Source organism: Sphaerodactylus townsendi, linkage group LG06 (assembly GCF_021028975.2).
Source record: "Sphaerodactylus townsendi isolate TG3544 linkage group LG06, MPM_Stown_v2.3, whole genome shotgun sequence".
Taxonomy (NCBI): domain Eukaryota; kingdom Metazoa; phylum Chordata; class Lepidosauria; order Squamata; family Sphaerodactylidae; genus Sphaerodactylus; species Sphaerodactylus townsendi.
This window is the reverse complement of record NC_059430.1, coordinates 133,115,149-133,141,554: the sequence shown is the minus strand read 5'-3', so window position 1 is coordinate 133,141,554 and position 26,406 is coordinate 133,115,149. Positions and strand designations below refer to the sequence as shown.

Genomic DNA, 26,406 nt, shown 5'->3' with positions numbered 1-26,406 from the left:
TATCCCCTCTGAATGGGGAAGGATGTGCAGAGACAGGCAATATTCCTGGGAAATGAGGCACGGGCGTGGCTGGACTGGTGTGCGGGGACAGGTCTGTGTGCATGCAGAAGGTCCCAGCTTGGATCTGTGCTGTTGCTGTTCAAGCTCTAGGGCTGCAAGTGGGGTTAGGAGGGGGGAAAGGACCATTCTCTGCCTGGCACCCTGCTGGAGGGTGGGATGGAAGAGGGTGAGCCAGCCAGAGGAATGCTGTGGTTACGTGTCGTGGAGGCCCAGCTTTGCACCCAGCAGTCTCTGATGGATCCTGGCATCTTCGAGGCGGCAGGTTTCTGCTTGCCTGAGAGCAGGTGCAGGGCAGAATCTGCAGCATTTTGGTAGACGGGTTGTTTAAGGCACTCTGTCTCATAGGGACAACGGCCAGCAGGAGAGGAGCAGGGGGGCCCTGAGTGGCCTGAAGCACTCGGTCATGGAGGACGGCGGGTCCTCCTCCTTGACTATGTGCCGCGTGGGGGGCTCCCCCCTTATAGATCGTCGGGCAAGATTCCTCTCCTGAGCCATATTTTCCTGGCCCCCAAATCCAGCTGTTGCTAATTTAATCCAAGGCCAAGTGTAATAATGTTTTGTGGGTGTATATAAAATAAACCACAAAGACAATTGACCATTTTTTTAAAACATGTACTAAAATTTAATATTTTTATGGGAATTACCACTTTCCCTCTTGCTCTAGGGGACAGGGCAGGTGGCCCACTGGGCCTCAGTGCTCCTTTGAGACCCGGTCTTGCAGCTTCACCCCACCCCAGGCTCTTCTGTGGCACGTGGACGGTTTTGAAAGAGGCCCCATCCCACAGCCACTTCTCTTTGGAGATGTGGGAAGGCATTTCCCGGGCAGAGGGCCACTGAAGGCAAAGGGAGGGGCAGGCAAACGTGCTTGTTGCAGGAGAGCTCCTTGGCCAGTGTGAGGCTGCCAATTCCTGGGTCTCTCCTGCCTGGATACCCAGTGTGGGGAGAGCCTGGCCTGACCATTCCCTTCCTCTCTGAGTACCTGCAGTGGCAAAAGGGATCCTGGCTATGCTGTGAAACTCTGTGAAGACCTCATCAGCTGTCCCTGCTGGGTCCATAAGCCGTGTGTGTGTGTGTTGGAATCTTCAGTACTCCCTCAGTAAGAAGATCCAGCCGGGGAAGGGCCCAGATGCTAAGCCTTGGATATTCGGGGGGGGGGGGGGCGTGTGTGTGACATGGTTCTCCACTCCGCCCTGTAAGCCACGATGCTTTGTCTTTTGCAACCAGTTTCCAAGTGTCAGTCTGGCCAGGGTCACTCCTGGGCCTACAGGCTTGGCTATGGTGCCAGCTGAGCCTCGCTGAGCATGTGGGGGGGGGGGGCAGCCAGATCGGAGAGGCGGAATGAGTGTTCAGCCTCCAGTTTACAGGTGAGGAAGCAGAGCTCCCAGGAAAGGGTGGTCAGGACTGATCTTGGAAGAGCAGGGGGAGGCGGTCCGTCAGCTGCCTCCCATCCTGGGCTCCCAGCCATTGAGCCGAGGCCTGGGGGGTGGGGCTGCTTGGGAAGGACCCACCCAATACAAAGCTGGGCCAGACAAAACCAGCCCCCAAAGGCCACCTGGTCAGTTTCAGGCAGAGGTGCTACCCCTCAGCAGGCCATGGATGACATCACCACTGGCATTTAGCAGAGAGAAGCAAGAGGGGGCCTGCTGTTTGCTGCACCCCCCCCCCCCACTGTGCAGCTCTCCCTTCTGCTCTCCCCTGGCAGTCAGAGGTGGATACAATGCAAGAGACCAAGCCTAACTTGGGCTGGGGGCAGGGATGGGGGAGCTCTGTCCACCTGATGGCAGGGCAGCTCAGAGGTCTGGTTCGGGGGGGGGGGGGCGTCTCTTGTTGAGGCAGGCATGGGATGCAAATGTGCGAAAGGAGCAGGGCTGAGAGTAAACAGTGTGTACGTGGGGGGTGGGGAGACAGAGAGGAGGGCGCCGTTCATTCAGCTTTTGCTTTGGCTGTCGGGAGCTTGGCCAACATCCTAGGAAAAAGAGAGAGAAAAGTGAAGCATGATGTGCAAAGGACTGTAGCTCAGGACTCCCAACCTTTTTTGAGCCTGCAGGCACCTTTGGGATTCTGACACAAAATCGCTTGCACAAGATGGCTGCTGCAGGAGGCGGAGAACCCACAAAACGGTTGCTGCAGCTCACCTTCAGTCACCCAGTGAAGATCCTTGTGCTGCCAAAGCAACATTTACAGCAATCTACATGGCCAGTCTACTCTCCAATGGCCAATCAGAGGCCCTGCTTCACACAAGCCCCACCCACTACCTCAAAGCCTCTGGTTGGCACCATGGGTCCCAGAGGGATAACACTGGGAACAGCTGGAATAACTGCTGGGCAGAACTTTGTTCATCTTCTTCATGATTCTTAAAAATGTGAACTGTTCTGTGCAAGGATGGGTCAGCAAGGTGGGCTGCAGTTATTTAAAACAGCCACGGGGGCAAAGGACACAGACGGCCTTCAGTTTCACTGTCCTTTCCCAGTATGAGGGTCAGGTCCTGTGGCTCCATTCCACCAGCCACAAAAGGCTCCTTTGGAGGGGGGAGAACAGAACGCAGGACCCAACCCGCTCTGAAACAGAATCTGCCCTCTGGCCCACTCCATTCACACCCTCCAGAACAGTCGTGCATTCTGCCGACTGCAGCCTCCACTGAACCTCACCCATCCCAGCAGAAGCGTGAGCACGGCGGCAGCAGCAGCAAAGAAGTCACAAGGTGAGCACCTTCATTCCTTTTGCTAAAACCGCAGTGCGGAGGCTGGAGCCAAGCGTGGGCAACGCGGACTCAGCTTTTGGACTGCTGCTCATGGCCGGGGGAGGGGGTGGAGTAGGGGGGCCCTATCCCAGGAGGCACACTGAAGGAGGCAGCTTAGACTCTTGAAAACGTTGTTGGTCTCTGATGCGCTACTGGACTCAAATTGAGTTGATTCCCCTTTCCAATGGGGGGGGGGGAGAACAGCCTTTTTTATGTGTGGTATGAGAGAGGGGGGGTGACCTTGTTTTTAAATGATGAAAATATCTGGGTGCCCCACCCCACCCCCACCCCACCATGTCCCGTAGCAGTAGCTGGCTTTTCCTCCAAAGTAGCAAAATGTCACTGGGTGGGATCTGTACAATCATTCTCTCATGCTGATTTCATTTGGGGGGGGGGGATTTCTCTCTGTCCCTCTCTCTCACTCACACATGCTAAAACTGGATCAAGGCAAGGGGGCTGAAGTGAGATTAAGTCTACCTGAAAGAGGTTATTATTTAAGGCTGTTATATGGCATTTCTGTCATTAACCAGTTGACAGGGACATACACACAGAACTGTGGGAATTGGGAGGGCATTAATAGCTGCTGCTGAGAAGGGAATTTCTGGTTTCCTCGCTCATCTGGAAGCTCAGCTTGCAGGCCTGGCAGTGCTGCCGTGCAAGGAAGTCTGGCTACATGCTGGTTTGTGAACACCTGCAGGAGTTCCTACCTCTGCAGAAAAACAGTTGTGCTGGGACTTTGTTGGCCTGACAGACACTATCCTAAAGGAAACTCACTGAGGTTGCAGAGGAAGCACGAGGAATTCCGCACTGAACAAGCTGCTCGGACCCACAAATGTAATATCAGGCGGGAACCTCACTGGAGCAGATAAAGTGGAATCGGAGGGAAGTGGTGGGAAGAGGCAGAAGGACTCATGCACTTACTTTGCTCGGAGGTTACTCAACTGGTTCCTCACCAGACCTACGTACTGGTCGATCTGTGCCTGAAAGGAAGAAGACGGGGGAACGTGTTGGTTGGCTTGGAACAGCCCCTCTGTCATTCTTCAGAGCACGGCACAAACAAGCGCTTTCCTCTGCGCACCTGTCACCTGAGTATGAGACTGCTCTGGGAACTGGAGCAGAGCTAGATTCGAGGGGATGCCACAGGGCCCGGCCAACTCCACCTTCAGCTTTGAGCCCCTGACCCTTGCAGGTCACAATGCATGTTGTGGCTGGATGCTTCCAAAGCAACACCAGGGCTCCCCCGGGGATGGGACTCTCTCTTCCTCTTCCCTTGGTGACAAGAGACCAGCTCCCGCCTCCCGCTTTCTTGTTCAGGAACCACATTCTGCCTTGAGGAAAGCCCAGCCACGCCAGGTGCTTTGATTGTATGTTCCTGCAGGGAGTTGGGCTTGATGGACCCTGTGGGCTCTTCTATGATTCTATGAATTCTGCACACCTCTTTCAAAAGACCCACCTGATGTTGCCTGTACAGTAGAGGGAAGGTAAATGCACTTATAACTCCTGGGAAAAGACAGAGAAAGGGGGGGGGGGTCAATGCCAAAAATTTTTTACATCTGCACACACACATCCCACCCCCCCGGGTGCACACACATGTCTAATCATGTGGCGGCTGAACTGGAGGCACTGCCTGCCCCTGGTTTTGTGCTTTAGAGTTGATCAGAGATGTTCAGGATGAGTGCGTGAGCTCTCGAGGCTGCTGGTTTGAAGCAGCCTGGCGAAAGCAGCAGTCGGCCAGTTCTCACCCACAGTGCGTATTGTAAGAGGCATCTGAGGAAATAATAAGAGTTGGATTTATATCCCCCCTTTCTCTCCTGTAGGAGACTCAAGGGGGCTTACAATCTCCTTTCTCTTCCCGCCCCCTCACAACAAACACCCTGTGAGGTGGGTGGGGCTGAGAGAGCTCCAAAGAACTGTGACTAGCCCAGGGTCACCCAGCTGGGGTGTGTGGAAGTGCACAAGCTAATCCAGTTCACCAGATAAGCCTCCGCAGCTCAAGTGGCAGAATGGGGAATCAAACCGGGTTCTCCAGATTAGAGTGCACCTGCTCTTAACCACGACACCACGCTGGCCAGCCAGTGTAAAACAAAAATTCCCAGGAGAGCTGGCATCCCTAGAACTGCAGGAATTCAACAGACTCAACCTTTTCCGGCACAACAGTTTGTATGCTGCGTTCTGCTTCTTCGTTCTGGGGGGTCAGGGGTCTGGTGGTGCCAGTTTCTTGTGACTGAAGCTTTCATCCCCCCGAACTTGCTCTGTCCCTTCATGAGCTCTGACCCTTGGAACCCTCTGCCACAATAAATGGGCCAGTCTTTAAGGTGCCTCTTATGTTTATGTGGTGGGGAGATTTGAGGTTTGCTGTTTTACCATTGGTTTTTAACAGAAAATGTTTTAAGAACATAAGAACAAGCCTGCTGGATCAGACCAGAGTCCATCCAGCACTCTGCTACTTGCAGTGGCCCACTAGATGCTGTTGGGAGCTCACATGCAGGATGTGAAAGCAATGGCCTGCTGCTGCTCCCAATCAAGGAGGATCAAGATTGGTAGCCATAGATCGACTTCTCCTCCACAAATCTGTCCAAGCCCTTTTTAAAGCTATCCAGGTTAGTGGCCATCACCACCTCCTGTGGCAGCATATTCCAAACACCAATCACACTTTGCGTGAAAAAGTGTTTCCTTTTATTAGTCCTAATTCTTAAACTATCAGTGTAAATCTGACTTGAACCATCAGGAAAGACAGGATACAAACGTTCCAATAAACAAATAAAACTTGGGTATTTGGGCTTCTGAATGGCTGCTCATCATGTGGCGACTAAAAATCTCAGGTGTGCTGGAAGAAAGTAGTGGTAACTGTGGTGTAATTTCCAGGAGGATCGTGGCCAAAGGCAGACACACCACACAAACCCCTTACCCAGAATAAGCAAGGTCATCCCGTTGAACACGGCTCCCACATACGTGAGGATGTAGAACAAGAAAGCAAACTGGAGGAGGAGGAGAAAGAAAGGAAGTCAGAGGCTTGCTGGCCCTTGGGTCCTTCTTTTTACTTAAGACCAAACTCAGTGGTGTACTGCTAATCCCAGGTCGCTGGGTGCATGCCGCCTCCCCCCACCTCCCTGCAGGCTGGCTCCTGCCCACCCCAGGCCTTGCAGGAGTTGGCCTGAGGGAGGGGAGGGAGGTGGAGCTTGGCGGCAGGTGGCCCAGGAGTTGGCCTGCTGCCGTGGCGCCCATCTGAGCCACCCCCGAGCCCTGTCCGCCCCCAGCCTCCCTGCTGGCTCCCATAAGTGGGGAGCGGGGAGCCAGGCTGGGGGGAGGAGGGGGTGCGGGGAGGCGGCCATGCCCCCGGGCGCCCTTTAGGCCTGGTACGCCACTGACTAAACCCAGAAAATATTGAGAGCAACTGGAGTGCAGAGCCTGGGGCTGGAATCTAATCGGCCCCCTCCTGGTAGCCAGCCAGCCAGCCAGCCTCCAACCAGAAAACTTCTCTGCCTGTTTGCCCCGTTGCCAGCATCTGCCACAGACACGGAATGAGCAGGCCAGAAAGAGAACCGGGCCCCTGGTGGCACCTGAGACTCCAGTGCAGCCCAAACTACAGGCCAAAGACCTGAACACAGGTCCCGGTTCAGCCAGCGCACAAAAGTCCCGTTGGGTCTCTGGGTAGGACGAGGCAGGTTTGTCACTGGATGCGGAAACCAAACAGTGCGGGGATGGGATGAGGCCGCAGTTGTTGCGAGTGCAAGACCCCTGCTCTGATTAGGGGGCGCCCTGATGTTTCTGTGGTGTGCTTACTTATTTAAAACGTTTCTTGGCCACCTTTTTCCCTTGTGGAACTCAAAGCAACTTCTAACATAACACAGGGGAGAAGAGAGCCCACCAAACAGCCCGGCCCCAGGTCACGCAGGCTTTGTTTGCCAGGCTGACGCTGAGAAGGTCTGGATCTCTCCAATGCCTGGAAGGAGAAATGGCTGGGCAGCCCCCGCCCCGCCTTCCCCATGTGCTACTTGAGACACATGGGGCGGGGGGGGGGGCAGAAAGGGTGGTGGGTACATAAAGCACATAAATCTTAAATGTGACGGTTGCCTTGATGGATCAGACCCAAGAAGCCCACCCACTCCAGCACCCCTTTCTAGCTCTGGCCAGTCAGAGGACTCTGGAAGGTGATAGCACCCAGGTAGGCTGCTCTGCTTCTGATCACGGAAGCTTCATTGAGCTATCGCAGCCAAGTGCCCTTGAGAGCCACTTCCTTGCACTGATCGCACACTTTCCCAAACCCATTCAAGCTGAAGGCCAAGTCTCGCTTGTCACTGCTTAATGTCACCGTTTCCTTCTGTTCGTGGCTGGAGCCCTCGACTCGCGGGCCAAAGGTGGCTGCAGTCGAAGGAGAAAGCCCTTCTTTGCTGGAGAGCTGCGGCAAGTCAGAGTCAACCAGACTGCACTAGAACGACCCTGAGAGGCTGGATCAGGCACTCTGTCCATCCTGGTCAGCGCTCCCTACTCTGACCGGCAGCTGCTCTCCAGGTTCTCAGGCAGAGAAAGGCCTTTCACCTCACCTGGTCCTTTTAACTTGGGATGCCCAGGAGGGCTGAGCCGGGGACCGTCTGCATGGCCAGCGGAGCCTCAGCCACTGAGCCACAACCCCTCTCCGGACAAAGCGGTCCAGGGCTGCTTTTCCTGCCCACCTGGGACACAGCAGGGAGGTCTCTGAGAGGGTTGGGACCAGGATGGTGGACATCATGCACGTAGGTAGGGGGGGTCTCGGGTTTGAACCCCCCCATTCATGTCCGAAGCTCCGTCCACCCGTTTGTGGGTTTTAAAAACGTATTAGTGCTTTTTTGGTTTTTGGCCTGCAGGGGGCGCATTGTTTGGGCTAGCAGCACCAAACTTTCAGGGATTGTTTGGGGGACTCTCCTGATGATACTACCCGGGTTTGGGAGCTAATAGAAGATGGGGGCTACACCTTTGAGGGTCCATAACTTTGGACCCCCTGAACCAAACTTCACCAAACCTGGGATGTTTTATCAGGAGAGTCTCTTACTGTTGCCACCCAGGTTTTGTGAAGTTTGGTCCAGGGGGTCCAAAGCTATGGACTCCCAAAGGGAGTGTCCCATCCCACACTGTTTTCAATGGGAGCTAATAGAAGATGGGGGCTACACCTTTGAGGGTCCATAACTTTGGACCCCCTGAACCAAACTTCACCAAACCTGGGTGGTATCATTAGGAGAGACTCCTAAAGATACCCTGAAAGTTTGGTTCTTCTAGCTTAACAATTGCACCTCTGACAGCAGGCACCCCCCAAATTTTTCCAGATTCTCGTTTTAAATCCACCCTCTTCGGCATGGATTTAAAGGGAGAATCTGAGGTCTTCAGTGTAGACGAAGAAGAAGAGTTTGGATTTATATCCTCTCTTTCTCTCCTGTAGGAGACTGACAGGGGCTTACAAGCTCCTTGCCCTTGCTCCCTCACAACAAACACCCTGTGAGGTGGGTGGGGCTGAGAGAGCTCCCAAAAGCTGTGACTAGCCCAAGGCCACCCAGCTGGCCTGCGTGGGAGTGCACAGGCTAATCTGAATTCCCCAGATAAGTCTTCACAGTTCAAGTGGCAGAGCAGGGAAACCCAGTTCCTCCAGATTATAATGCACCTGCTCTTAACCACTACGCCACATTGAAAGTGATGCTGTTCCAGGGTGGGGGATAATCCACCCCAAAACAGCATCACTTTCAATGTTGTTTAACTAGGGACCCCAGATTCTCCCTTTAAGGTGGATTTAAAAGGAGAATTTGGGCTCTCTAGTTTAAACACCATTGAAAGTGATGCTGTTTGGGGGTGAATTCCAGCATCACAGCGGCTGCCCGGGGGAGCAAGGGGGCAAAACTCAGATTTTGCACCAGGCTCCATTTTCCCTCTATGCCTCTGCCCGGAGGGGAGGGGCAGGGCAGGGCGGGGGAGTCTGCCATCCCTGACCTGGGAGAGCTGCTTTTATAAGCGTTAGGCCAGGGGTGGGGCTTAGGGAGGCGTGGCCATGCGCTAGGGGCGGGTGGGGTGTGGCCCCACCCCCGAACCCCCCCATAAAAAATCTATACCTACGTCCCTGGTGGACATGACAGCCTGCTTGATCAGATCCAGCTGAATCTTGTATTCTCTAAGCCAGCCAATCAGCCATGCCAGCAGGGGCAGATGGGAATTGTAGTCCATGGACATCTGAAGTGCTAGAGTTGGACACCCCTGCTCTCAGCAATGGCAGAAACAGATTTCGATACACAACCTGTCAGCCCCCCCCCCCCACGGTCTAAACCAGGGCTTCTCACCCATTTTGACCCCCTGGGGGTCACAGTGCAACGGGCACTCACAGAATGGCCACTGTAGGAGCTTCCCTTCAGTCACCCAGCGAAGACCCTTGTGCTGTGGTGGTGGCAGCTGCTGCCAAAGTAACATTGATTAAAATCTGCACTGCAAACTGGTCAATGTAAAAAAGCCCCATCTGGTGTGGCCAGCTTTCTGAAGACGCCTGAAGGGCACCAGAAGAGGTGCTGGGGGGGGGCACCATGATGACTACAGACCCCATGTGGGGGACCCCTAGCCTAAACAGAGCTCTCACCTTAATGGACTCCACCAAGTCGTCCACCAGGAAAAGGCGCTGCACAGATCGAGTGCCTGAGGTGGCGTAGAAGACAACGCGCTCTGTCAGGCGTTCCAGCTGCTCTTTTGACAGCCCCAGGTCGGCATCCAGCTGAGCCCTGCCGGAGGTGGGAGGAGACAAGAGGGGAATGAGAGAGGCGGAAGACCAGCAGGCCAAGGGGACCGCCAACTAGGCCACACCACAGATCGCGCCACCCCCCTCCCTGGGCCCTGAAACACCACGCGCCGGCGCTGGCCTACTCACTGGAAGGGGTTGGTGCCCTCTCCCCGATGGATGGCATGCAACACTTTGCTGTAAACCCTGAGAGAGATGGTGACTGTGAGGACCGCCAGGGAGAGGTAGGAGACCACACTGACGATGCTGAAGTGCAGCAGGCACAGCAGTGCCACCATCAGGCTGGTGAAGACGAACGTTGACTTGCGGGTGTCGCGCCAGTAGACCAAGTCCGCCACTGCAGTCAGACATTGCGAGACAAACACGGGGGGGTGGGGGTCAGACTCCACAGGATCCCGTGCTTCCCAGAGAGGACCTGTCAAGTTTCTAGTTCAGGGGTCTGCAACCTGCAGCTCTCCAGATGTTCATGGACTACAAATCCCATCAGCCCCTGCCAGCATGGCCAATTGGCCATGGAAATTATAGTCCATGAACATCTGGAGAGCCGCAGGTTGCAGACCCGTTCTAGTTCATGTGGTCACTACACTACCAGGTGATTCTGACTGACAGCCTAGGCCAGTGGTGGTGAACCTTTGGCACTCCAGATGTTATGGACTACATTTCCCATCAGTTTCTGCCAGCATGGCCAATTGGCCATGCTGGCAGGGGCTGATGGGATTTGTAGTCCATGAACATCTGGAGTGCCAAAGGTTCGCCACCACGGGCCTAGGCCATCCCATGATCCTTGAACCAAAATCTACCATGTAAATGTTCTTGCCCTGACAATATGTGCGTCAGGGCATATTTTCTAACTTAATCCCGCCACAATCTGGATGGCCCAGTCTCGTTTGATCTCGAAAGCTAAGCAGGGACAGCCCTGGCAAGTCCTTGGACGGGAGACCACCAGAAAAGTTCAGGGTTGGTACGCAGAGGCAGGCAAAGGCAAACGACCTCTGCTGATCTCTTGAAGACCCTACTGGACAACTATCAATTGGTTGCAACTTGACACTTTCCAGCACCACCAGTTTAATCCCAGCTCCCCACCCCCACCTACACAAAATGCAGCAGCCTTCAGCTGGAATACTGCTTCCCAAAATCTGGAAAATGTATGCAATGTGGCTTTAAAATTAGGCATTACTTGCTTCTAGAAGAGTGGCAGCCAGAGGAAACCTGGGTGAGGGATAAAGGCAAGGAAGGTGCCTTCCCAGGCCGGTGTCCCCCCCCCCCCCCGCGCGCCCAGCCTCCTTCCAGCCAGGCTCAGGGCCACTCCTAGGCTCAGGGCCACAGCCAGGCTCAGGGCCACTCCTAGAAGTAGAGTTCAATTTTAAAGCTACCAGAGGCCTTTAGGGCAGCCGGGGTGGCCCGTGGGTGATATTCCCCCCCCCCCCGCCAAAGTCCTGTCTTCCCACTTTCCCTTTTTTCTCTCCTTACCCCCAAACTGTCTTTCCTTCTCCCTGTCTATTTTCCCTTTCTCTCCCTTCCCCCGTTCTGCTGCCCTCCTGTTCTTCTCCCCTTTCTCTCTGTCCCGTCTCTTCCCCCCACCCCGTTCTGTCTCTACCTCCTCTGTATGGCGGTGCAGGCGTAGTGTGCCTTTGCCAAAAGGTGCTTTTTTTGGCAGCAGTGGCATAGGAGGTTAAGAGCTCGTGTATCTAATCTGGAGGAACCGGGTTTGATTCCCAGCTCTGCCGCCTGAGCTGTGGAGGCTTATCTGGGGAATTCAGATCAGCCTGTGCACTCCCACACACGCCAGCTGGGTGACCTTGGGCTAGTCACAGCTTCTCTTAGCTCTCTCAGCCCCACCTACCTCACAGGGTGTTTGTTGTGAGGGGGGAAGAGCAAGGAGATTGTAAGCCCCTTTGAGTTCCCTCAGGAGAGAAAGGGGGGATATAAATCCAAACTCTTCTTCTTCTTCTTCTACTTCCTGGGAAAGTTCTCTGCACATGCTCAGAGACAGAGCCTCTCACCCCCAAACAGGACATGCTGAGCCTCAGTTCTGTAACTACTATCGTCTTGCTGACAGAGAAAAAGCTCTGTAAAATTTCACAAATAAGATGGAACAAGAAGAGTTTGGATTTATATCCCATCTTTCTCTCCTGCAAGGAAACTCAAGGTGGCTGACAAGCTCCTTTCCCTGTCTCTCCCCGCAACTGGCAAGACGTGTCACTGAGAATATAAGGAATGCCCTTCCTTCACGGAGGTCACCAGTTTCTGGTTTGGGGTGTTTGTGTGTCCTGTGGGCCTATGATGTGGTTTCCAATGGTGGGATGGAAAATTCCGGAAGATGCAACTATTAAGTGGGGGAGGGGATGTTGAGGATGGGAAGGAAGTTGAGCAGGAGGCCCTAGTCGTAGAGTCCAACCCCCAAAGCAGCCATTTTCTTCAGGAGAGAGTTCCCTGTAATTCCAAAATCCACTGTATTACTAGGAGATTGGGCTCCACCTGGAAGTTGGCAACCTTAATTTAATGCCATCTATATGGAAGCAAAAGCAACAACACCTTCCAGAATCACGGCTGTCTACGTCCATCCTCTTAACATGTTTTCTTTGTGGGAAAAGAGCACATGGAGAGAGAGACCCTGTGCTCATGCCAGAAGCAGTGCTTTCTTGGGGTCTCAGCCATGAAAATATAACAGGTATGGAGTCCTGAGCATATGTAGAGTGTCTCCTCCCTCATCAAAGTATTGACACAGACAAGACTTTGTTCTGCACTGTCTGTAATGCTTATCCATGGCCTTTTGGCAACGACTACCACAGCCCAAGCTCTGCATTGGCAGAAGAGTGGGATGCCGCTGGGGCCGTTGCTATTCCCAGCCCAGGCCGCCTTCGTTAAAACAAGCCAATCCAGTGCTGAGGAGGAGAAAACAAAACACCAAGGCCAGGCAATGGCTGGGAAAGTCTTCCTGATCCTGGGATGTGACCTTGGAGGGCAGCCTGGCGTGCAAGGAAGACCCCCCCCCCCAAATCAAGCTGTGCCCTTCCTCTTCAAGCCCCAACTCTACAGCATCCCAGTTGTTGCCCTCATTCTGCCACCCCAAGCAGACCTTCAGCAGCGCAGGTGAACACCACCCCTGCAGGGAAGCAATCCTTGCCGCCATCACCTCCCAGCACCACCAAGTCAACTCCCTGGCCTCTTGCCAGGTTCCTCCAGTCGGGGCTGGAGGTCCAGGTCCCGTGACCAACTGAGAGGGAGATCTCAGAGCCCCTCCACACCGACGGGCCCTGCCTGCCTGCCTGCCTGCCTGCCAGGGGGTGACCTTTGGTCAGCATCCCAGAGTGCTGTGGAGCTACAAGAACATCCTGCCCACAAAACTGCAGGGCACAGTCCTTCCTCAGATGCAGCCGCTGCCACCTAATCCGAGGCAGACTCGAGTGCAGGTGTCTGACGAAGGGACCTTCGGCTCTCAAAAGCTTCTCCCCCTAACAATCTTATTGGGTCTCTAAGGTGCTGCTGGACTTAAACTCAGCTCTCCCAGTCTGCCTCTGTCTCCCACTATATCAATTCAATTCAATGCCTTTTATTAGCATAGTTCTCTCACTATGTCATCTTATAAAACCCGTCTCTCCTCTACAGAGTTTGTCTCTCCTTTTAAAAATTAATCTTCAAAGGAGAAGAATGAGGTTTGAGTCCGGCAGCAATTTAGAGAACAGCGAGGTTTTTGGGTTGCAAGCGCTAGAGAATCAGAGCTGCCTTCGTCAGGCGTCTGACTAAAGGCTCAGACCCCCCCACCCTCCACTCCCATCACATTGGCCTCAAAGGGGCTCATCGACCTTAATCTGGCTGTTCTGCTAGAGACCAAAACAGCTACCCTCTGAAACTAGTCCCAGCTATGGCTATTTGTGGGCGCTTGGCGGTGAAGGAAAAGTACATGCTCAGAGGCATGATGTCCTTCCCCGGTTCCACGGCAAAGATTTGGCATGGCAGGACATCATCCCCCAGAGCTGTTTGAAGGCCTGCAGAAATCCGCAGCTGAGCTTTAGGAGAAGTTCTGAACCCAGGTCTCTCAGCCCCCACCCCTGACTCTCCTTTTCCCCATCTAAGCTGAGGCCTCTCCACTTTGCAAAGACCTCGCAAGCCGCCTGGCCGCCACTGCTGGGATAGAGGAGGGGGCTGAATGGGAGAAGGTGGGGGCTGGACTCTGTGCAGCTGTTAGAAGTCTGACACCCCCACCCCCCACGGGCCCCATAATTGACAGGGGCAAATGCCAAGTAGGGCACTGCAACAAATCCATGGAGGCAAAAGCCCTCAGGGTGGGGCACAGGCTGGTTGGGGGGGGAGGGTAATCAGTTACCGCCACACACATCTCCCACTTCCAGTCCCGTACTTGGCCTCGCTGCCCCCCCCCAACAAAGAAAGAGGCCCAAACATCCTGCTCTCCATTTCTGTTTCCACACAACTTTCCACTGTCCCCCCCCCCCCCATGCAAGTAGCCCAGTTCAAGGCCTTCCATAGCCTTCAGTCCCCAGGACAACCTAGGATTCCCACCCCCGCAAAACTAACTTTCTTCCAGCTCCACTGCCCCCCCTGCCCCAGCCACACCCACGGGGAGAAGGATCAAAAGGAGAAAAAAGGAGCCCCACCTCTGCTCGCCATGGTGACCCCCCTTTCCTGGCAGCTCCGACGACTGACACCTTAAGGGTTCTGCAGGAGCCTCACTGCAGGCGGGTGTCTGGCCAAAGGAAGGGTGCGGAGCCTTGGGGGGGGGAGGAAGAGCTGGGGGGGGGGGAGAGAAAGCTATTTATAGCTGACAAATCCCAGCTGCTGTCTCCCATCACAGAATCCCCATCTTGTCTCGGCTCTGGCACCGGGAGGTTTTGCCAACTGGGGAGGGGCCCTCAGAGGGAGGGGGCTGCCTGCGGCAACAGTTGCTACAGACAACGAGGCAACAGTTTCCCAGCCTTGATTGCAACACAGAAAGGGAAGGTGGATCCGTCCTCCTCGTCTGATATGGAAGAAGCCAAGAGCTTCAGGATGGGCAAAGGGTACAGCTGAAGGGAGCCTCACAGGGTTGCCAACTCTGAATTGGGAAATTCCTGGAGCCTTGGGGGAGGCAGGGACTTCACTGGGGCTGCAGAGTCCACCCTTCAAAGCAGCCATTTCCCCCAAGTGAAATCATCTCTGTTGTTTGAGGATCAGCTCAAGGCACGTGGAGTTTGGGTGGAGTTTGGTTAGCAGAACCCACTGCCAACATGGGAGAACTTTCTGAAAGACCAGCAACAGTTGGGTGAAGGAAGCCATCACTTTTTGAGTTTCACAGGAGTCTTCACCAAATGCAGAGTCCTGTGAAATTCACAACCTGGCCAGATCCAATACCTTCCCATCGGCCATTACAAAGGGTCGTTACTTATCCATCCCTCTCCAGGATCGGGTTTGTCCACACTGTAAAAATCAAGTGGAGACTCTTGCTCATATTATTCTTGACTGTCCGAGATATGTGGGCATTAGGAATTTCTCTCCCAGGCTGGCCCTAGACAAATCTGAAAGTGACTCTGACTGTCCTGTTGTAGAGCTTCTGTTAAACAACACAGATGTCGTGCTCTTGGAAAAAGTAGCAAAATTTCTTTTACAAGTGACAGAACTTTCTAAGTAATGTATACTGCTATATACAGTCTTCCTGTCTGCGTTTTGAATGTACTCTTGATTTGTATTTCAAAAATGTCTGGCAACGTTCTAGAACCTATTTTTAAATGCCAAATAAAGGTTGTTGTTGTTGTTGAAATTCACAACCTCTGCAGCACTTTTTCAGACAACTTATGCAAGTCAGATGAAAGATGGTCTTTAACTTATTTTGGGATTAGCTGTTTTGTAACCAGCCTGATACTTACAGTCTATGACAGAAATAATAAAGCAAATGTTTCCTGAGCATGTGCAGCGTGTGCTCTCTTTATTACTGCTGCTGAATAATGACAGATTCTGCACATAGCCCTGGGACCAGTCAGCGGGGCTCTCAGTCTGAAGCCAGGGGTCATCCAGCAAGTCTCACACTTTTCCATTTTAAAAATTTACCCCAGGCAGGCATTTATTTGGGCACTGGGGGTCATGCTAGGAGAGGCTGTACAAGCCTTTACAAGCAAGCAGTTCTGGAGCCCTTTTTGGATCACACATGGCAATTGAGAATAAAACGGCAAAGATTGTCATGCCCTTATATAAAGCAGTGGTGCGACCGCACTTGGAGTACTGTGTTCAGTTCTGGTCGCCGCATCTCAAAAAGGATATTGAGGAGATAGAAAAAGTGCAGAGAAGGGCAACAAGGATGATTGAGGGACTGGAGGGACCTTCCTTATGAGGAGAGGCTGCAGCGTTTGGGACTCTTTAGTTTGGAGAGGAGACGTCTGAGGGGGATATGATTGAAGTCTATAAAATTATGCATGGGGTAGAAAATGTTAACAAAGAGATATTTTTCTCTCTTTCTCACAATACTAGAACCAGGGGGCATTCATTGAAAATGCTGGGGGGAAGAATTAGGACTAGTAAAAGGAAACACTTCTTCACGCAACGTGTGATTGGTGTTTGGAATATGCTGCCACAGGAGGTGGTGATGGCCACTAACCTGAATAGCTTTAAAAGGGGCTTGGACAGATTTATGGAGGAGAAGTCGATTTATGGCTACCAATCTTGATCTCAGATTGCAAATGCCTTAGCAGACCAGGTGCTCAGGAGCAGCAGCAGCAGAAGGCCATTGCTTTCACATCCTGCCCGTGAGCTCCCAAAGGCACCTGGTGGGCCACTGCGAGTAGCAGAGTGCTGGACTAGATGGATTCTGGTCTGATCCAGCAGGCTCCTTCTTATGTGGCAGCTTCAGACATCGCCACCCCAAACATCCACTTGAGCTGCCCTTCCAGGAGATCTGGGATTTGCTTCCTGGCTTTTATCCATTTTAAAATGTCGGCTGCCCTCTTCTGCACCAAACAAGTATAACCCAGAGAGCCTGAACCATAGAATTCATTAAACAGAAAGTGAGCAAAATCTTCTTGAATACAATGGCAGTTGTTAGTAGTCCCTGATCAAACCAATGCTGGGGCAGTGGGTTAGTAAAAGGAACCTGGGAGTGCCAACAGCATCACAATGGTGGGCGGGGGGGGGGGGGGGGGGGAATTCCCAGGATCAGTTGGCTTTCCTTTCACTGCAGGACATTTATTTGGATGTGTGCTCTGCTGCCAAGGGAATATGGCCACCAGCCACTTTTTAGCGCGAGGAAGTCTGCCCGTGGAACTCCATATTCTGTGCAGTTCAAATATAATCATAAGAGACATTACTTTGGGTGTTGTGGGGTTTCCAGGCTGTATGGCCATGTCCCATCTGCATTTTCTGCTGACGTTTCACCTGCATCTGTGGCTGGCATCACATGCAGGCAAAATGTCAGGAGAAAATGCTACTGGAACATGGCCATGCAGCCTGGAAACCCCACAACACCCTTGTGTTTCCAGCCATGAAAGCCTTTGATAATCATAGACCTCACTTTCTTTCTCAAATGCAGCCACTGGGGAGAGGGAGGGTTTCTCAACCCCTAAGCATCCAACACTGGGTACAGCTTCTCGGCGCTCTCTCAGCCCCACCCACCTCACAGGGTGTTTGTTGTGAGGGGGGGAAGGGCAAGGAGATTGTCAGCCCCTTTGAGTCTCCTGCAGGAGAGAAACGGGGGATATCAATCCAAACTCTTCTTCTTCTTCTACATGTACTTCCCAGCAGGGACAGTCTGGGGTTGGACTTACGTTGGTGTCAGAAAGCCCCTCTCCAGTCCCTGCTATTCTCTTAAGGTTGCCAATCTCCAGGAGGTGGCTGGAGAGCCTCTGCTATCACAACTGATTTCCAGGCAACAGAGACCTGTAGAAAAGGGCTCCTTTGGAAGGTGGACTCGATGGCATTCCACCCCAGGGAAGCCCCGGCCCTTCTTCGACCTCACCCTCCTCAGGATTCACCTCCAAGCATTTCCCAACTTAGAGATGGCAACTCAACCTTCTCCCCCTCTGAAATGGTGGGCTCTACAGCTGCATTTGGGTCAAGCAAAACGTGTCTTAAAATAACCATGGAACCACTGAGTTCCACTCCAGCCGTGGTTTTATGTGGGGAAGAAGCGTGGAAACTGACTTGTCAGGGCCGCCCCTGCTTAGTTTCTGAGATCTGAGGAGATCAGGCCAGGCTGGGATATTCAGCTCCAAAGAAGGTCAGCCCCCCCTCCCCCCTCCAGGAACAAGCTCTAACTGTTCCTAATGTTTAGTTGAAAACGTTTTCAATTTCATGTCAACCTGTTGGTTCTGGTCTGACCTTCAGGAGCAGCGGAAAAGATCTCCACTCCATCCTCTATGTGACAGCCTCTATCTGAGAAAAGAGTTCCTACCCAGGTGCTCTGACCAAGCCGGGCCTGGTGTGTGTGTGGGGGGGGGGGGGCGGGGGTGGGGTTGGGGAGGAATCTGTGGGAGGGAGGCGCAAGCAACTCTGTGCTCTGCTTTGTGCTGTTCTCAGCATCATGGCTATTTTTACCCGCTGACTCAGCGGGGCTGTGATTCTGCTCTGGGCCCCTTGCCAGGGGCTGTGAGTGGGACAATTCCTGGGTGAAACAGGCCCTGCTAGGCCAGCACAATGCAGCCAAGAGAAGAAAAGGAAAACTCGGGCATTTCCTGCCTGGGAAAGGGAGGGCACCATGTCAGAAACCAGGGAGGGAGGGAGTCAGGCGCACTTGGCCTCTCCACAGAATTTAGGGAAGCTTCATTTTTCTCTAAGACAAAGAAGCAAGACATCGGAAGTGCCTTGCTGGATCAGAAGTCTAGTCCAGCATCTTGTCTCACACTGTGGCCAACCAGGTTCTTGGGAGGCCAAGGCCTTCCCCAGTACTGCCTCCTGGCACTGGCTCAGATGTTGACTGCCTCTGAATGCGGAGGTTCCCTTTAGTTGCCACGGTTGGTGACCACTGATGGTGCCACGGCTGGTGACCTCATCCCCTTTTAAAGCCAACTAAGCCTATGTCCATTACCATATTCCTCGGCAGGGAATTCCACCTGTTGAGGATTGTGGGACAGAGATTAAAAGTCAGACAGAGCAGGGGCTTCATTAACATCTCATTAAGACCCTGTTAAAGGGACAGGGCCTTTGTTTCTTCCAGACCTTTGGCAACCAAGGCACCCCATTTTAGATCCTCCCTCCCTCCCACCCCACCTCCCACCGCGAGCTCTTTCCATCAATCCAGGAATGTCTGCAGAGGACTTGCAGCAGGTGCTAACCAATTTCCAGAGTGTTCTCTAGTTGGTTTGGCTCAGCCTGGTGCTCTTCTGTGACTGCTTCCTGGCCAGCTTCCTCCTCCTCCTCCTCCTCCTCCATCCCTTCCTCCAGCACTAGATGTTGGCATAACTCCATCGAGGTCCACGTCGGGGGCTGCATGGTGGAAGCCTCGAAGGGAGCGACTTCGGCAGGCGGGGGCATTAAGGCGTCTGGTGGTGGGAGCTCCTCTGGGGAGGCGTCTGGAATGACATTTCTAGTCCTCAAGGGCAAGGTCACAACTGTCGTTTTGGGTCCTGGGTCTCATCTTCTAAAATAGTTTTGATGCCCCCCAATCACCACCCCAGTTCTGCTCTCTCAGGCAGGAGGATGAGGGGGGAGAATTGAATGGACTGTGGGAGGAAGGGGGTTACCGACCTAATGCTCCCCCACATAAAAGCTCCCCACAAGTATAAAATTAGCACATTGAGCAGGAAGGTGGGGGCTTTACATGGCCAGCTGATTTCCCCACAACGGAGAACCGCTCACCAGGGGGGCGCTCCAAAACATGCAGCCGCCCTCCCAGCAGTGCTGGCCGTCTCCCCTCCTCGCCCCTCCCAGCGTGTTGCCCATGTGAATCAGGCCTGATAAAATCCCCTTGAAGAAAGACTGCAAAACACCCAATCAGAAATCTCTGAAATGCTTCAGCTAATACTTATACTATTTATTTAAGTTATATTCTCTTTCTCCCCCATTAGGCAAAACACCTGACATTGTTCTCCTCTCAATCTTCTCCTCACAACAACCCTGTGAAGCACGTTAGTCTAGGGATGCATGATTGGCCGAAGGCACCCAGCAATCTGACACAGCAGAGTGTGGATTCAGGTCTGGGTCACATCATCAAGTCACTTCATCAAGGCGCCAAAGACCAGGGGTGTCAAACACGTGGCCCCAACACACACACACGCACACACACACGCGGCCCAGCCTGGCCAAGGCACGTTTATGTCAGATCTGGCCCTTGTAACAAATGAACTTAGACTGTACTGTACTGTAACAACTGCCTTAGACTGTATCAGACTCTTCGTTCCTCTAAGGCCAGACGCTCCGCAGAGTTTCAAACAGAGGTTTTCACATCACCTGATACTTTGAAGTGGAAATGTTGGGGATTTAACGAGGGGCCTTCCGCATGCCAAGCAGATGCTGTACCTTGGCCCCCTCGCAGTCACTCTAACTTTGGACAAGTTCCTCTCTCTCAGCCCCCACCTGCAACAGGGAGATAAGGATACTGGCTGACCTTGCAGGGTCATTGTAAGGATTACAAGAAGATAATGTGTGTAAAGCGCTTCGAACAATGAAAGCACCATGGATCTGCTGAGCATTCTGCATAAGAGGCATTTAGGACAGACAAATGCTCACAGGAGGGCAGCTATGAATGTGACCTGTGGAGTCTCTCTTATATTCCCTCTGGAATCCCAGGAGAACCTCAGTGTATAAGAACTGCCCTGTTTGCACTGCCCAAAGTGATTCAAGAAAGTTACTCAGATAAATGACCAGGAGCCGTGGCCTGTACTGTGCACAGCCTGCTGGAAGTAAGACCCTGCATCATTCCGTGAGTCACGTGGAATGCTGATGCTTTCCTTCCATTCTTATTCTACAACAGACACCCTAATGCACAATTTACTGAACATCTCATCCTGTTAACTGCACTGGCTCACTCTACATAATTCAACTGGAGTCCCAGTGAGAAAGGTGGACTATAAATAATGAGAGCCAGGAGGTGTAGTGGTCAAAGTGTTGGAGACCTGGGTTTGAATCCCCACCTGGGCCAGTGACACATTCTCAGCCTAACCTAACTCACAGGACTGTTGTGAGGATAAAATGGAGGAGACGACGAGCGCAAAGTTCAGTGCCTTTTTGGCCCCCACTGGGAAGAAATGGAAGAACAAAGAAGTTAAATTAATGTGAATAAATAAATAAATAATCAACAGATCAGATTTTTAAGAGTGCTGACGGAGATGCCCTCTGCTTGCTCTGTACCTGAAGACGACAACGTGCTGCCTCGTGCCCCTTCTGCTGCTGCTGCTGCTGCTGTGGAGCTGTGCTGGGGGGACAAATCCACTCCCCTGCCTTTCTCTGCTGCTGCTGCTTCATTGCCATAGCCCGTATCAACATCCCAGGTGGAGAATGGGTCCAGTCCCTGGCAGTGCCCAGGAGGTGATGCCCCCTCTCCTTCAGGGGACGGGCAGAGGCTGGGAATGTTCTCCAAACTGTCCCCCAGAGCTGGTACAAACGTCTCACAGGTTTCCGTGTGGGGCAGCACAGCCCGTGTCTGGCGGGTCTGGGAATCACGCCTGCTTCGAGAGCCATTCTCTCCCGTCGTGGGGTTGATACCAAGGCCCCCCGCAATTGTGATGTAGGAAAAAGTCAGCTCCCGTGGCGTTCCCCATTCGACGGAGGCCTCTTCTTCATCCTCAGAGAACTCCCGTGCTGTCTGCAACTCAGGAAAATCGGATTCATCGTTGCCGCCTGGGATACAGTCGGGAGCAAGAAAGCGCAAAGGTCAAGACTGCGGGCGGAAGACATCATCTCAGGAGCGCCTCCCCCTGTGCCCTGGGCTGTGTCAAGGGGCCTGTGGCAGTGCCCACCAACACCTTTTCTGGTGCCCATCAAGTGTGTTTAAGAACTGGGTGTGGCTTTTGCCCAAAAAGGCTTCTAACTGGACATGGGACATTTAATGGCTGTGCGGATTTTCAAATGCTGGTTCGGCAGCTGCTGTCCCAACAGAGAACTCCTGAAGCCAGGCCTGGGCCTTGACAAGCACATAAACTTGCCAGCTGTTAGCAGGGTTGGGGCTCCAGCCAAGACACCCCAGTGTCTCCTTGGGGCAGCATAATGAGGAGGGGGTCAAAGTGCCCTCCCTCCAATGGCAAGAAAAGGGGCTGGCATCCACTCCTAGGTTTGTAAACCTGTAAACCACTCCTAGGTTTGTAAACCTGCTACTGGAAGAGGGTTAATCCTCTGGGGTGGGGGGTGGGGGCTAGACTGCTCATGGTAGCTTGGGGGACTCACCCTCTGTAGAATCAGGAGTGGTGGAGGCTGTCGAAGGAGACTCTTCTGCAAAGGGGAAAAAAAACCTCTTAGAGAATCCATAGCCACACCCACTCACTCTGCCATTTAAGAGTTCCTAATGCAAAGGCTGTCCTGACCAGAGGCTGTCTCTCCAAACCCTCCCCTCCCTAAACTCCACCCCTATATCTCCAGGTATTTCCCAACCCAGAGCTGGCAACCCAATCCCTGCAGGCAGGCAACTTTATGGTTTGATACCAAGCCTCCCCCAGCACTAAAGGACATCCAGGAGCAACCTGTAGCTACACCTCAAAATAGCTTCTCCAGATGAGAAATGCATCCAAATCTGTTTTATGTGAGAAACACGCAGGGGGTGGGGCGGGGTGGGGCAGACATTCTGACAATGCTGCCTTTCTCTTCTGCCTGGACTGGCATCAGCCACTCTGGGCCTGGGATCTACCCCTGCTCCCATCACGCACAGGTGCAGTGGGCACGCTGAGCTTCTTTTCCTTAGGAAACCACTCACACGATGCGGGGTGAGGTTTTCACCAGGTGTGAGTTAGGTCTTGAAAAAATGCTGCCCAGACACTGCCCCCGCCCTACGTATACACACACACACACACACACACCAGGTAGACATGGCTGACAAACGGTGAGGCAGGGCTGTGCCTGGGTGGAGGACCAAGCAATTCCAGTCTGCCCGGTGGGAAACTTCCTGGTGCGCTGAGTTTTATGAGGGTGCCCTCTGAGGTCGCTCACAGAGATGCTCCCACTCTCTCTCCCAACTCCCTTCACTTTGTATGAACAAACACTTTACATTTCTTTCATTCCCATAAAACAGGGAGCCCTACGCAGATTCCCCACTGGTCCTGTCAAGCCCTGGCAGCCCTCACAGCCAAAGGGGTCACCTCACAGTTTCCAAGAACCTCCCCAGAAAAACTGAAACGGCCGTGCAGGTGACAGATTCACCAACGCTCCAAAAAAGATGCTTCACTTCTGTTGCTTTGATGGGGGTGGGGAGAAATGCACCCCCCCCACCCTCAGTGCCTCCAGGTCTCCACCAAAGAGAGAACCCCAAATGCCAGAAACACCCCAAGCCTTTTGATTCCCTGGTCTGTTCAAAATCCAGCCGCTGCATGCAACCAGCACCTGTAGGCAGGCAGGCAAGGCAGGCAGGCAGGCAGGCAGGGTGGCTCTTGGCCTTCCCTGGTGCCCTCCAGTGGCCAATTGCTGCAGAGAGCGAGAGGGAGGTTCAGCCCGGCAAACTGGCCCAGGAGCTGCCCGCTGGAGCGCGGAAGGGGCCATGTCGCCCAGCCCGGATCTGGGTGCCACTTACAGTGGCCAGCACACCTGCGGCCTGCTCCTCACTGCCAGTTGGCGGGGGGGGGGGGGGTGTGCTGGCGCCACTAGCCAGTTGGGAGCTCTGGAGGACCAGGAGTCTGCCAGGAAGGTGTCTGGCCTGCAGCACCCATAACTGTATGCTGCCCTGAGGGTACAGGAGGCAGGGGAGTGGCAGAGGACTGCGGAAGGGAAGGGGTCTGTTTCCTTCTAATTCTAATCTGGAGAACTGGATTTAATTCCCACTCCTCCACCTGAGTAGCAGAGGCTTATCTGGTGAACCAGATGTGTTTCTGCACTCCTACATTCCTGCTGGGTGACCTTGGGTGAGCCACAGTTCTCTCAGTACTCTCTCAGCCCTGCCTATCTCACAATGTTGTGGGGAGAGGAAGGGAAAGGAGCTTGGAAGCCACCTTGAGTCTCCTGACCGGGGGTGGGGGGTGGGGGATAAATCCAAACTCTTCTTCTTCTGCATTTGTGAGGTGGGAGAATGGCGGACATTTTACAGGGCTGAATCCCCCCCACCCCCCACCCCCGTCGTGCAGCTGCTGCCTGGCCGCCTGGCCATGAAGCTGCCACTGCCGGAACCAGACTCTCGGCCCGTCAAGCTCAGCAGGGTCTACTCAGCCCGGCAGCCGCTCTCCAGGGTTTCCCGCCTCATCAGGGCACTCTGGAGAACCGACCCCGGCCCCTTCTGCCTGCCCGGCTGCGACGCGGCCCTCCTTCCCAAGCCCCGGGGCCAGGAGAGCCCAGCCGAGGCCGCTGGTCCAGCAGGGCAGCTGGGGTCCACCCGGGGACCTGGGCCTTGCTGGGCGGCCGTGCGGAGGCTGCCTTGGGGCCCAAGAGGGAGGCTGGCTGGGGCAAGTCCAGCCGGCCCTGAGCGCTCCGCCACCCCCACCTCTCTCCGCCGCAGCCCAGCCCAGCCCAGCCCGCCCGCGCGCGGATACGTACTGCAGTGGGCGAACGCCAGCACCTGCCCCATCGCCCCTGCCGGCCGCCGCCGCCGCGGCCATGCGGGACGGCCCGCTCGCTGCGCCTCGGCCGCCGCCGGCTCATGGCCCCGCAGCCATCGTCGCCGCGCACGGGCGGCGGCCCCGGGCAGACAAAGCCGGCCGCGGGGATGCTGCAGACAAAGGCGGAGGGAGGCCGGCCCAGCCCGCCCAGCCCGCGCGGGGAGGGAGGGAGGGGGGGAGGGAGGGGCCGCAGGAGAGGCCGGGGTCCCGCTGGCCTTCGCCGGGGCGCGGGGCGGCCGGCCGCGCTCGTTCCCTCGCCGGCTGGCTCCTCTTTTCCCCGCAGAGCGCCCCCGCGCGCACGCCCTGCCCGCTGCCCGCGTTTCCCAGTAAGTGGCGCCAGCCGCGGGCTCCGGCGGCACCTGCGCTAAGCCGGGCATTGAGGGGCCCGCCGCAGCCACGTGGGGGTCAGTCGGCGCCAGAATGGCCGAAGAAGTCCGCCCGTAGAGGACCAAAGAAGCACTGGAAGCATTAGGGCCCCCGCCCCCCGCCCCCCGCGGAACTCCAAACAATAGTCAGCCGTAAAATGGATTTGTATTCTAATGAAGACCTGTCAGGAATTGTATGAAACAAAACACCTATTATGATCCCGCTGCTTTTCTGCCTTGAAGATGCGCAGCCTTTTGTCCTGCCCCTGGGCTGCCCTGGACTGCAAGACTCTGCATCCAGATGATTTCTTCATTATGCAACAGCATCAGGGGAAAGTACTTAGACTTCTGTTGCCAGAACTAACAGTTAAGCACCAAAACACCTTCCAGTGCACCCCACATCTTGCCCCACCACATCACACAACACCCGCCCTGAACACCAGTCCCCAAGGAAGAAGAAGGAGGAGGAGAGTTTGGATTCATATCCCCCCTTTCTCTCTTGCAAGGAGATTCAAAGGGGCTCACAAACTCCTTTCCCTTACTCCCCCCCTCCCAAGAAATGCCCTGTGAGGTGGATGGGACTGAGAGAGCTCCAAAGAACTGTGACTCACTCAAGGTCACCTACCTGCACAAGCTAATCTGGTTCACTAGATAAACCCCACAGCTCAAGTGGCAGAGTGGGGAATCAAACCCGGTTCTCTAGATTAGAGTGCACCTGCTCTTACATCATGCTGACTCCTCCAGTCCCACGGTCCAGAGACAGCGCAGCCTTCACTTTGGTCAAAACAGCCCACGTTCCCCTGGGTTGGGGAGGGTGACAGCGAGCAGATTAGGAGATTAGAAGGAGCAGACTGGCATGGCAGACCCAAGAGGAGGGGCGTGGGGGGAGATTCTCTGGCCCCCATGTGACCAGCTGGCACGCACCCACATGTCCCTGTGAGTGCTCCGCCTCTGCAACAAGGGAAGGAGGGTCTTCCACAGAGTGCCTAATTCCGGCTCCTATTGATGATACACAGGTTAAGCCCAGTGAAATGTTTCCATCCTTCCTCCAAGAAAGCCCATCCCTGTGGCCGGCAGAACTAGAAGACGACAATTTGGCATCCTTTAAAGAGTTGCCCTTAGCTGAACAATTGGCAGCAATAAACAGATTAGAGGGGGTGAGAGCTGATGAGAATACAGGAGAAAGTGAAAGATGCGCATTCAACTGCTTTGCATGATGATTTAATTCCCTGGCCTGCAGAGGCGGAAGAAGCATTAGAGACTTTTAAGGAACTTCCATCTCAGGAACAAATGGCAGTTAGGAATAGATTACAGTGAATGAGGATTTTCCTTTTACAAAACATGAGCGAGCAGGAGAGCGTAAAGACTGACGTTAAGCCACAAAATCCAACAGATTGCAAAGGACCTCAGCATGGCTCTCCTATAGGGCTGAACCTAGATCAGGGGTAGGGAACCTGCGGCTCGAGAGCCGCATGCGGCTCTTCTGCCCTTGCACTGCGGCTCCACGAGTCAAGCTGCCGGCCCCATCCTTGCCCGCCCTGCAGGTAGCAGGGTGGGCGCACCAATGGCCCGTGGCCGGCTGGGCCGCGCCGCGGGCTTCCCCTCTCGCCTGCCCTGTTCGAGCAGGGCAGGCGCTTTCCCAGCGGCTGGCGAAGCTGAGCCGCTGGCCCCATCCTTGCCTGCCCTGCAGGCAGCAGGGCAGACTCATCCATTCACTTCTCAGAATGAGCGGAGTAAAAGGTAAAAAAAAACCCCTATATATAGTGTTATCTTTATTTTAAATGTCAAAAATTATTTGCGGCTCCAAGTGTTTTCTTTTTCCATGGAAAACGGGTCCAAATGGCTCTT

The 26,406-nt window shown here is 54.1% G+C and overlaps 1 protein-coding gene across 3 annotated transcripts; it reads right to left on the bottom strand.

The window, feature by feature from the left end:
- Positions 1-658: 658 nt before the first annotated feature.
- On the bottom strand, positions 659-24,485 carry RTN2 (reticulon 2). 3 transcript variants are annotated; one of them, XM_048499314.1, is made up of 10 exons: positions 24,132-24,482; positions 21,846-21,890; positions 20,814-21,302; positions 18,800-19,036; positions 9,675-9,882; positions 9,390-9,528; positions 5,709-5,778; positions 4,254-4,300; positions 3,722-3,780; positions 659-2,026 (listed from the first exon to the last, which is right to left on the bottom strand). In XM_048499314.1, the coding sequence occupies exons 1-10, from the start codon at positions 24,160-24,162 to the stop codon at positions 1,984-1,986; spliced, it is 1,368 nt and encodes a 455-aa protein (XP_048355271.1). In that variant the 5' UTR covers positions 24,163-24,482; the 3' UTR covers positions 659-1,983. The 3 variants fall into 3 exon arrangements, with proteins under 3 accessions (XP_048355271.1, XP_048355272.1, XP_048355273.1); XM_048499315.1 differs by lacking the exon at positions 18,800-19,036 and having other exon boundaries at positions 24,132-24,485; XM_048499316.1 differs by lacking the exons at positions 18,800-19,036; positions 20,814-21,302; positions 21,846-21,890; positions 24,132-24,482 and adding an exon at positions 14,162-14,290.
- Positions 24,486-26,406: the final 1,921 nt, after the last annotated feature.

Bases quoted from the DNA above. Each gene is read 5' to 3' on its own strand.
- RTN2 (XM_048499314.1), bottom strand. From the start codon at position 24,162: ATGGGGCAGGTGCTGGCGTTCGCCCACTGCA. The intron at 9,883-18,799 runs GTTAGCACCTGC...GTCTGACTGCAG, and splicing joins AGAGAACACTCTGGAAATTG to TGGCGGACTTGGTCTACTGG. The intron at 2,027-3,721 runs GTAAGTGCATGA...TCTTTTTCCTAG, and splicing joins TTGAGTAACCTCCGAGCAAA to GATGTTGGCCAAGCTCCCGA.